A 12,549-nucleotide genomic window follows, 5' to 3' on the forward strand; every position below is an offset into this window, starting at 1 on the left:
CGCCTTAATCCGTTTTCTAACGATTTTTAATTTTTTAGATTAATTAGGAAACACCCTGTATATGCATATCACAGGCAACCAAATAAACCAGTAACCTCTAAAAATTATTTTTCCTACCATTAGCGGCATACCGTGTTTTTAGTATGTACTAAATTATTTTATCAAAATTTCACCATATCAGTTTCCTACACAATTTTCGTTTACAAACACAGGTGTATCATAACTACAAAAATTATGAAAAATAAAAATTCAATAAAATATTAACAATTTTATAGTCCTTATTTTTCTTGACGGATTACTATTAAAAACTAATATATTTTAATAATTAAAGACAGAAAAATAATTATAATTCTAATATATTGAGATGAACCGCCTATTTAAAAATAGACATATTTATTTAAATTCAACACATTCATTTTTAAGACACTCTGTATACATAAACAAAATTATTGATTTTTAAAATATTATTCACAAACTCGGGAGAGGGAAATCAGGCGACGAACAGATGTGATATTTGTTGGATAATAGCTTTTAGACTACCATTCGAGACGCATTGATATTATTTTGGTTCGTAAGTTTTGTGACAAAGAATGTTATTAAAGGTAAAGTAAATGTTTTCTCATTATTTAACTAATGTTAACTAAATCATATTATTTTGTTTTCTTGTTGTAATTCTGTTCTAAAGCTTTTCCTTATTTATTTGATCTGACAAAGACAATATATAACATGTGTATGCATTTAATGGAATCTATTTATGCTGTAAATAATTTCAGTTTAAAAGTAATCTAAATAAAATCGTTTACTGTTCCTTCGTGCCGATGTTTGTGGTTTGTGAGAATAAGGGCCTTGTTGAGTGTACTAACAATTTTCGACCTTGCATGGGCGAATATCTTAGCTCGCAAAAGGGCAAAGAAAAACAATAAATAAAATAATTCATAGAATAACTTACAGTTTATTAAATTATAAGATATTGGCACCAAACCTTCAACTTTAGCGTCGATTCCGCAACAAGGGACTTCGTACCTACGGGTGGGGACCCGTTAAACTAACAAAAAAAACTCTTCAGTTTTGAACGATATAAATGTGGCATGTTTTGAGTGTATTAAACTATAAACCTAGGTATGAGAACAGTTTCTTTATTATTTCTCTTTTATTAAAGTTCAGGACAGCATAGTTAGATTCTCTGGAATAGTGATCATGGTTTTCTCTGCCGTGCTCTTTTACATGTGAATTCCAGGCAGAGTACGGCACTCCTTTCATTTCATTTAATAAAATAAGTAGGGCATTTACAAATTTAGCGTTTTATTTACATAACCTATTCTCCTCAAATTTCCCAAAATATTGCTTTGTCGAGGCGCATCCGAGGTAATCATAATAAAAAAATATTTAACACAACGTAGGTTCCTTTCTTTCATATAAATTTCTTGTTATACAGTTGGCCAAAAATATTACCTCTTCAACTTTGTTGACGAATTTGGGTTGTTACACTACAGAGTGGTGCCGTGACCAGGATGCGCTTTTTCGACAGGCAATGTGGAGATTTGAGGTAGAATTAACCGTGTATTTTCTGTGCCAGAAATTAAAAAAAAAATATATATATCACCGTACTTGCATCTCATGAATTTAACTATGAGTATTAAACTGAAATGTATAAGAACTGTACTGAGGAGGGTGGGCTCCCATATCTCTAATTTCTCTACTCGCTAATCTCGATCTGTATCTCTATCTATTATCTCGATCTATAATCTAATCTCTCTGGTTTAAACTAAAATGTCAATTATGGATTAATCTTAAACTTTTCTCCAAAAGAAAATTTAATCAAAATATTCAATAGTCTGAATAACGCTTATCACCGAAAGCATAGGGTTAAGACCTATGTAATTTAATTGATGTTTGGTTTCGATAATGGTTGTCCAGGATTCTTAGTTGCGGAGGATTATGAGCTCGATCCTTTTCGACTGGATTCTAATTGATGATCATTTTGAATCTGAACTTATAAGTAAAATTGGAAAAAAATTGTATAAGAAAAACACGAATTAGATTAATTATCAAAAAAAATTTACAATGTTCTTTATTGATATTTTGTTTAACACAGTCAAAATAATAATAGATTTAAAAAAAAAATAAACTTCACTTGATGAAAATCAAAATAATTTTAATTCTCACACTATTTGGAGAAGTTTAATATAGAACTACCAGAAAAACAATATTAAAAAGTTAACTACAAATAGATATATCCAAATGAAAAAGAAATGAATGGTTTGCCCTGGAATAATATGTAAATTAGCAAATTTAGAGTTGAAAAAAAAACTAAGTGACAAACTATGAAATAATCAAATTGGTTTATAATAAATTATTATTTTAGATAATTACTACAAAATCATGCATCTGCCTTAATGTAACTTAAGAATGTTTAGAAAAATGTAATATAAATAATAACCATATTATCAACAGAGACAAATAATTATTTTTGTTTGTTTATTTACTAGCAATTTTAGCAGACATTTTATGATGAACATTAAGTTTCTAATAAAATCTAGCTTTTAAATAGGTAGAGAAATAGATTTTAATATAATGAAAATTGGAGAAATCAACACTGTAAATCAAAGACAAAAACAATTTTTTATTCCGCTCGGAACATTCGGTTGCTTATGTAACTATAGGTTGAAAAATATAAAACGAAAACAATTTTTTTACTCCGCTCAAAAACACTGAGTTTTATCTCTAGGCTGGCTGAAAAATATAATTCGACATTATCGAAAAAAAATGCATACATAAAATAAAGCTAAAGGAACACATACACTGTAATTTATAGAAAACACATACAGTGTTTTTATAAAATAAACACTTTTTCAAGAATCATAGTGTTATCACTAATCTTGTGGTATTATGATTAAACTAATATAAATAAACACTTTTTCAGGAATCATAGTATTATCACTAAACTGTGGTATTATGACTAAACTATATGTGTAAACAATACATATAACACTTAACTAAAGGAACTCATACACCTTAATTTACATGAAAACTATTCATTTTTACAAATCATGGTATTATCCATAGAGTTAAAAATCACTAAACTATAGTATTATAATTAAACTAAACAAACAATTTTAAGTACATCTGCCGAATAAAAAAAAGGCAAGTTATATTTTAGTACTCTGGTAATCTCATTGATGATCTTTATTTCAAAAGAGTAAAACACTATAAAAAAAAAATTGTTGAGACATGCACATGTTATATTTGTTAAAAAAAGAGGATAAAAAAAAATGTCTTGGACTAGTTACTGCTGCTGTGTAATCATGTTACAGAATATGCGGATATGTCCTGTCTAGCGGTTTGGATGCGGATGACTTTCGTAGGAATGCAGTGTTCGAACCGGATCACACTGTCACCTTCGGCGCGCCCTCAGTATCCAACGGCGCGCCCTCAGTATCCAACGATACGAAGAACATCCACCGATGCTCTGTTGTGCCTCAACCAGCAGCCCTGGATCACCAACGTTATTCGTTTTTGAAGCTACAGTTCGAGGGTCGCAGGGCGGGGTCTCGTATGATTTTTTTAATAAAATTTTATTATTATTTAAAAAAAATTGCAATATTTTCACATAAATTCAAAATATTTTATTGAGTAATAAAGCATTGATATTTGGGCTCTATAAAATAATAATTCATTTTAAAAAAAAACAATAACAATTTAATGTAAAATTAGGCATGTTGTATTTCCTGGAAAGTCGTATCAAAAATGAAACGAGGTACTGCATTGTGACACTCGAGTTGTTGGTTCCACGAGCTCGGACATGGTACCAACATCGACGTCCTCTGTTGGCACTGAGGAATATTCTAGGGAGTGACAGTTTAGGGGCGGATAGGAGATCTATATGCATATGCATGTGGGCTCTCTACAGCATTGATAGTCGTTTGTCATTATTAGGTAGCCATATTCTTCTATTTTGACATGATCATTCTTTAATATTTTTTTAATGATAACATTTGTCTAAGGATATCTTTATTCTACCATTTCTCGTTTTCTCTTGTATTATGTCACAAGTCTTTCGATTGATATTCATTTCATATGGCCGAAACATACTAATTGTTTTGCTTCTGGTATATCAGCGATACTTATCTGTACACCTATAGTTTGGTTTGGTTCGATCTGTGTTAAATATAATCATTAAAGGTTAATTGACGTTCTTTTCATATAGGCCGTGATCATCTAGTGGACGGAATTTATTTGTACTTTAGGTATTTCTATTCTTTATAAGATGTATATATCTGAGTCGTATGCCACGAAACTCTCAACTAGTGTTAATATGTAGGTGTACCTTTATTTGGAATTTCTTATGTCTTTGTATGGATTTAATACTACACTCTATATTTTCTTTGTAATTTTTGTTTACTACATTGATATAATTCATATAGTCCAATTCTATTATCCAAAGGCTGGCCTATAGGTAATTTGTTTACTGGTAAACTGTCGTATGCCGTTTATACAAAAGATGTTATCAAGACAAGACTTTCCTCTTAAATCCACTTTGTTGTTTCCACTTTTCAAACTGTACTTCAGTTTTATATCTCAACTTCAGTTGTAGGAGGCTGTGTGTATGTGTATATAAGATCATAACCATCATAAGTAAACGTAAACTAACTTATTGAATGTCAAAGTCACCTTTTATTTAAAAACTACTTTTATTTTAGAAACTAGTTACATTTAACTATTACTTATTTAAATTAAAACTAAAAAAATAAATAAATAAAATGACATCTGTTTTAAAACTAAAATGTGAAGGTTCTAATAGAATCTATACTTGGGAAAAAAAATGCTAGTCAAATATTCAATTAGTCAAGTATATATTAGTCAAATATTTAATTATTTATTCTATACAATTATTTTTTTATTTTTACATTGTATTGTTCTATCTGTTTGGACTTGATGTTTGACAATTTGTATGTGGTTGTATGTATATTTTAGTATATTGTCAATGGCCAATAGTATCCTTTGCTGTCATACGAAATATTTATATATTGACTATCCAGCACTTATACACACATAATACAATAACTCATGTATAATTGGGATGATGAAAGACTTTCTCTCTCCCTGGCATTAGTCTTTCGAAAATCTTTCAAAGGGGCGTCTGAGATGAACCGCCTATTTAAAAATAGACATATTTATTTAAATTCAACACATTCATTTTTAAGACACTCTGTATACATAAACAAAATTATTGATTTTTAAAATATTATTCACAAACTCGGGAGAGGGAAATCAGGCGACGAACATATGTGATATTTGTTGGATAATAGCTTTTAGACTACCATTCGAGACGCATTGATATTATTTTGGTTCGTAAGTTTTGTGACAAAGAATGTTATTAAAGGTAAAGTAAATGTTTTCTCATTATTTAACTAATGTTAACTAAATCATATTATTTTGTTTTCTTGTTGTAATTCTGTTCTAAAGCTTTTCCTTATTTATTTGATCTGACAAAGACAATATATAACATGTGTATGCATTTAATGGAATCTATTTATGCTGTAAATAATTTCAGTTTAAAAGTAATCTAAATAAAACCGTTTACTGTTCCTTCGTGCCGATGTTTGTGGTTTTTGAGAATAAGAGCCTTGTTGAGTGTACTAACAATTTTCGACCTTGCATGGGCGAATATCTTAGCTCGCAAAAGGGCAAACAAAAACAATAAATAAAATAATTCATAGAATAACTTACAATTTATTAAATTATAAGATATTGGCGCCAAACCTTCAACTTTAGCGTCGATTCCGCAACAAGGGACTTCGTACCTACGGGTGGGGACCCGTTAAACTAACAAAACCTCTTCAGTTTTGAACGATATAAATGTGGCATGTTTTGAATGTATTAAACTATAAACCTAGGTATGAGGACAGTTTCTATAGTATTATTTCTCTTTTATGAAAGTTCAGGACAGCATAGTTAGATTCTCTGGAATAGTGATCATGGTTTTCTCTGCCGTGCTCTTTTACATGTGAATTCCAGGCAGAGTACGGCACTCCTTTCATTTCATTTAATAAAATAAGTAGGGCTATTTACAAATTTAGCGTTTTATTTACATAACCTATTCTCCTCAAATTTCCCAAAATATTGCTTTGTCGAGGCGCATCCGAGGTAATCATAATAAAAAAATATTTAACACAACGTAGGTTCCTTTCTTTCATATAAATTTCTTGTTATACAGTTGGCCAAAAATATTACCTCTTCAACTTTGTTGACGAATTTGGGTTGTTACACTACAATATATTTACGAATCTTTTTCTTTTCCACATTCACTTTATATCGAAAACTTTATCGACACTCAAGGATATGAAAACAATCAAGGGAAATATTACTGGATATCCGTTTTCCTGCCAAAAGGGATGAAAGCATCAAGCGGAAACAAATTTAACCTTTTTTTCCTTGTATTTCTCAGGGATGGCTGGATTGACGTTTAGATTTTACCCAAATAATGAGATGGGTTCTTCCGTATTATCCCCCACGCATCTCTGTAATATACAGGGTATTTAAAAACAAATGCGAATAAATTTATGAAGTAAACAGAAAGTGATAGAATAACGAAATTTTATTGTTGTAGTTGTATCTGGTATTGCTGCTTTAACTGAACATGGTAGAGATCAACTACTGAACTTAAACCATCTCTACTAGAGTTACTGCCAATAAATAATATGAAACCGATAGTACAAATAGTTATTTTTTATACAAGACGATAAAATGGTATTATAGCGTTTTTTAAACCACTACCACTGCGAACGGCAGCTTTTCATCGGAGAGCAGTCGTGGATAAGGTATTTTACTGTAAAGAAAATTAATTAATAACAATAAACAAAATATATAGATATTGCGCGCCAGGCATGTACAGAGAAAGAAAACACAGTTGTATAATACTTAAAACTAATGACTATATTTATTCATGATGTTCTTTGATACTAAATAACATTGTAGAATTCTAGCAAATATAGTGGTTATAAGTCGAAGAAAGGTATGTTAAAAATAGTACTAAATATGTTCTCTGAAAACGACTATGATAAAATACAATATATGTAAAGTTATAGAAAATATATTAAAGGTAGCATTACTTTATTTAATTTATTATATTTCATACTATGTTAAATCTGAGATGTTGCAACCCGTATATTCTAGAATCTATGTTTGGTTATTCATCTGTTAAAATAGCGGAATAATATCTATAGAAAGTAATACTATTACAAGACATGTTCGTAACAAAACTAAAGATCTAACTAGGTTTGTAAACAATAAATTGACATAGATATTATAATAGATTTTTTTGAAAATAAATTTTATTTTTTCCTATCATTACATTTTAGAAAATCAAAAAACTAATTGCACATTCTCATGGCCACTATATCAGGGCTATCTGAAAGTATTTTTCTATTTTCAAATTAGCTGATGATTTGTGAGATATATAGTCCAACTTAATTTTTTTAAATATGGACCTGCATTTTTATTTGACCTTTTGAAAGAATTCAGTCCCGAGTACAACGATATGCCACATTTTATATTTATCTTTGTTTTGGATACTTTAACAACAACAAAACTGTATATTTATTATTTAAAATAACTTCAAGTCCGACTTTGAATTTTGAAATTATTTAACCTGATTATATTCATCGCAATAATATTGATGATTAATTAACATTGAATAAGGAAAATCGAGCCAATTGAAGGATTTCAGGTCATCAGTTTAAAAGATATTATTTTTAACTTTTTTTGTGAATATGAACTCTTAATGTACGGTCTAATAATATGCATAATATTATCTAATATTCTTAATTAAAATTATTATCTATTAATCTTAATTAAAATAAAGTAGTTATTGTAAATATATCAACTTCTACAAACAAGGTTCTAATTCTCTACATGTTCGAAATGGTTGTAGTAAGTGTCTATGAGAACTAGCATTTAGTTGTTTGATTTTATAAAAAGTAACTACAAGAAAAAATAAAATTGATTCTCAAAAAAATCCGTTTATTCCTTGGTGAACATCCCACAGAGCAACTTTGCCCCAATTTAACCATGTTCGTATCTATTACGGTTACCTAGATACCAATGCTCGTACCTCGAATTTGTAGCACCCTGTATATATCCAAATTGAAAAAATATTTTTGTTTTACAGGTCAGATGATTTACATGGACAACTGGAAGATGATGATGTACTTGGGCACGCCAGTGATGCCAGATCTCAATTCGCTTATAAATTCCGGACTATACATCAACGACTTATCTATGCACGACTTCAGCCGGTACGTAAGAGTGTTTTATTTATTTATTTAAATATTTTCCTCGCTTTCCAAAACTTGGTAATTTTGGTCAAATGACGAAAAATCTTTATCAAAATACGATGTCGTTGATTAAAAACATGATCGCCACTAAAAATATTCCCTAAAAGACTTTGAACTATTAGTTTTATTTTTATAAAAAAGTTTCAAAAATAAATTTATCCACAAAGGTTTGCGAAAATTTCCTAAACATACTTTCCGTCCCATTCGTTGTTTTGTTTTTAATTAACTTTGTATTTCTCTTATTTCGCAAACTGGAAAATAATGCTGGTGCACTGGATATTTATTTGAAATCGTTACGTTATTCCATTAGAGTTTGTTTCAGTTAAGTAAACTTTTCAAAAACAATAAACCGGCTATTACGAATATTTGCAGTACTATTATAGTGTGTTAAAATAGCTATTTATGTAACTAGTACCTAAAATGATGTTTTTTAGGACGAATCATTACTGTTTGCGGACGAGGCGTTAGCCGAGTCCGAAATAGTAGATGAGTCCTAAAAAACATAATTTAGGTACGTGTTACATACACTATTTTTTGTCATACGCTTTTTACAGTTTTTTAGAACGCATATTTGCAAATTTTCCATATTTGAAATTATAATGTTTGAAAAAGTTGGCTTATAAATTCATATCTTAGTAACGAGTTTGTTTATTTCATCGCATTTTGACATGTCATTCGAAATTTGTCACAAAATCACACAAATTCATCAACAATTTTAAAATGTTCCAAAATCCCGAACATATTGCTAATAAGGCCAAAGAAATCGTGTTGGATTTACTTCCTGTGAAGTCTCGTGCCATTTACCAGAAAGAATATGATGTTTTTAATGAATGGAAAGACAAAAATGGCGTATTCGTTGTAAATGAAGATGTATTGCTAAATTATTTCCACGAAAAGTAAGTACCTAGGTACCTATTTAAAGAGGCTTTTAAATTAAAATATTCTTAAATTACAGTCACAAACATTCAAACCATCGTCAATTTGGTCGAAATATTCCATGCTGAGAGCAGTGTTAAGTGTTAAAGAAGATATTTATATTGACAAATTTCCAAAACTTATTGCTTTTTTGAAGAGGAATTCGGTTGGTTACGAGCCTAAAAAGTCTAAGGTTTTGTCCATAAAAGAGATCGGTGATTTTTTGGCCACGGCTAGTGATGAAACTTATTTACTTACTAAGGTAAGTTTGCGATAATGATTTTTAAAATATATAGATGGTTTCTTATTCCATTGTATTTGATTTTTAGGTAGCTCTTGTCATTGGCCTTTGTGGAGCATGTAGAAGAGAAGAATTGTACTCTCTACGAGTGCAAGACATCATAGAAAAAGACAACAGCTGCCTTTTAGTTACCCTTGCGGATACAAAAACTAATATCAAAAAGAGTGTTTCCGGTGGTGAACAGAGGGAACGTTGTCAATCCAGTTGAGTTGTATAGAAAATATGCTTGTCTTAGGCCAAAAAATGTACCACATGATTATGTCTTGTTTGTGACTGTAATTTAAGAATATTTTAATTTAAAAGCCTCTTTTAAATAGGTACCTAGGTACTTACTTTAAACAAATAACTTAGCTTTTGATATTGTTAGTATTTAATAATTTAATTATAAATATATGTATAATTTTATGTGATTTTGTGACAAATTTCGAATGACAAAATAAAACAACCAAATAACGAATTTAGACATTTTAGTCCATAAAGGTTGCCATGACGACCTTTACGGCCTAGGCCGAAAAAGAAACATTTTACGGACTGAAATGAGTCCGTAAAATAGCTGTTTTTGGGAGCGTATGACAAAAAATATATTTAACATACTTATTTACATAAAAATTTATATATTTTATCTATTAGTATACTCGTCTGTATAAAGTTTTTTGCAAATGTATTATTTCTATATCAATAATCCATAATAGCATAACTCAGAATTTAAAAATCACATAAACGTCAGTTTTTGGGCTTGTAGATTTTATGGGAAGATTAAGTTTATCACGGCGGCCTTTTACCGTGCTGGCAACTGTTACGTTTGGGTCGGCATTTGCATGTGTGGAAGTAAATCGCATAGGGTCGCATCTTATTAAGTCGGAGTGAGAGAAATGCGACGGTGTGCTGATGCGGCGTTGCCGGTACGTCTTTCCCTATCAAGTACAAAATCGCAAATCGCTTATCTTTAAACGACTTTTTTTTCGAAAAAAAGATAACTAGATAAAATCATTAGATATGTTTCTGAGCATCTGAAATGGAATTATAAGGATATCGTTAGAGTATCCATTTTTTTACAACAATAAAACATCAGAAATCGCGATAATTTAAAAACTCAACTTTTGAACACATAACACGCCATAACTTAAGTGCCACTTTAGGCATTGAAACTTTTTTTTTATTTTGAAGATCGGATCTTTTTCAATATGTTTAAATAAGAAAAATTCGATAAGGTTGTTTTTTTCCATTCAAAAATTTTAAACAACCCATCCATTTTCTTTAGTACATAGCAATTTTCGGCAATCGTGTAACTTTTTTATTTGTAAAAATTTTCACATACTGTCTGCGAAGAAAATATAGCAGGAATGTTAAGAAAGTTTTAGAAAAAAACTAAAATCAATTATTTTTAATAGATTTCGAGATATCGATTTTTGAATTCAGAGTTCTAATAGGGCGACCACTGTTGAACACGAACTCAATTCCACTTATTTTTACCAAAAATGCAAATGTTCCTAACTTGCACTTAAAATTTTTCAAGCTATAGGGAAACTTACAACCACACCAACAAAGAAAGCATCGCGAGACGTAATTAAAATAGAGAAACTGAACGCATGATGTAGACCTTTTCCAAGAACTTTAAGTACTGACAGAGGTACTGATTGGGTCAACCGATCGACTGCGACAAAATCTGCTATATCTTCTTCCACGTCTCTTAGCAATGTGCACAGTTTCTCGGTTTATTTCATACGTTTGGCAACATGTTTACTGTTCTCTCTTTGTTCAGTACGTTATAAACGCATTGTACTCTTCTTACATACGAAAATCTCTACCCAAAACTAACCGTTGCCAGCCCTTAGTAGATCAATTGTGTCGGTTGTTGTCGAGATATAACTCACTCATCATACCGTTCAGGGCTTTGACTAAAACCAGTATCTGTGACGGTTTTACAGAGGTTAGTTCTCCATCGCCGACATCAATTGCACCAAGATTTATGGCATGAATGGTTCTTGTCTCACCGCACTCAGTGACGAGGTTTTCTGGTGTTTCACCATTTTCCCAAAGAATCTGAATTCGTCGTTGTTTCTTAACTTCAATCTACCATTCATTGAAGAGACAATGTCCTGTTAAAAACACCGTGACAATCAAGATTGTTCTTACTCAAATCACGGAAAATCTTTGATATTTCTCGATCTTAAGTTCTGAAAAACTACCTCAAGTGTAATTGTCTAAACGACCAGGAATTCTCCAAGAGTCGATCCAAAGAGGCTTGCCGCCGGCTGCCACAGAAAATGTTCTTAAATTGCCAACAATTAACATTTTAAAGTTGCATATAAATTTAAAGCATTTATTAATAATTATTCCATACACTATTTTTTAAATTAATGCTTTCAGTGATCTTATGTTGGCTGGTACTCAACAATCGGTAGAGCTGAAGTTGGCGCTGGATCAAGAACAACAAAAAAGCAAGAAACTAGAAGAATCTATGAGAAAATTAGACGAAGAGATGAAAAGAACTGATGAGCTGCTGTATCAAATGATACCGAAACAAGTAGCTGATAGGTTAAGAAAAGGAGAAAATCCTATTGATACATGTGAGGTAAGAAAATATAATAATATTTTTTGTCTAATAAGTATTTTTTTACATTTGATATTTAACAGAAATATATGTCGAGCAACATATATGCTTTATCTGCTCTACCATATCTTATTATTAATTTTCTACGTGCCTAACATATTTTCGATTAAAATATTTACACAAATTTCATAAATACTTGGTCATTCCAATTTTATTTTGTTGATGAAAGGTTACAACCCCAACTATGTATAGTTGTAAAATTTAATTTTTATTGAATATCTTATATTCAGTGTATCAACTCTTATAGCTATTATTACCAATGAACCTTTTAATATAAGTTTAGTATAATTACACTTAGCGTTAAACAGTACGTTTTCGACAGGACCAGCTTAATTTATGTCCAGAACTTTAGCTATTAATTTAAACTAATTGCATTTTCTGCA

The 12,549-nt window shown here is 30.4% G+C and overlaps 1 protein-coding gene across 2 annotated transcripts in view; it reads left to right on the forward strand.

Annotated features, from left to right (window-relative positions):
* Window positions 1-12,549, forward strand: part of LOC115888181 (soluble guanylate cyclase 88E) — a 196,976-nt gene that overhangs the window by 119,596 nt on the left and 64,831 nt on the right. For both annotated transcript variants that reach the window (XM_030907802.1, XM_030907804.1), the window contains exons 7-8: window positions 8,171-8,297; window positions 11,923-12,127. In XM_030907802.1, coding sequence (XP_030763662.1) covers window positions 8,171-8,297; window positions 11,923-12,127 — 332 coding nt within the window. The remainder of the gene's footprint in view (window positions 1-8,170; window positions 8,298-11,922; window positions 12,128-12,549) is intronic.

The sequence above is a fragment of the Sitophilus oryzae genome, unplaced genomic scaffold (genome assembly GCF_002938485.1).
Source record: "Sitophilus oryzae breed Bouriz unplaced genomic scaffold, Soryzae_2.0 scaffold_684_pilon_pilon, whole genome shotgun sequence".
In the NCBI taxonomy this organism is placed as follows: Eukaryota; Metazoa; Arthropoda; class Insecta; order Coleoptera; family Curculionidae; genus Sitophilus; species Sitophilus oryzae.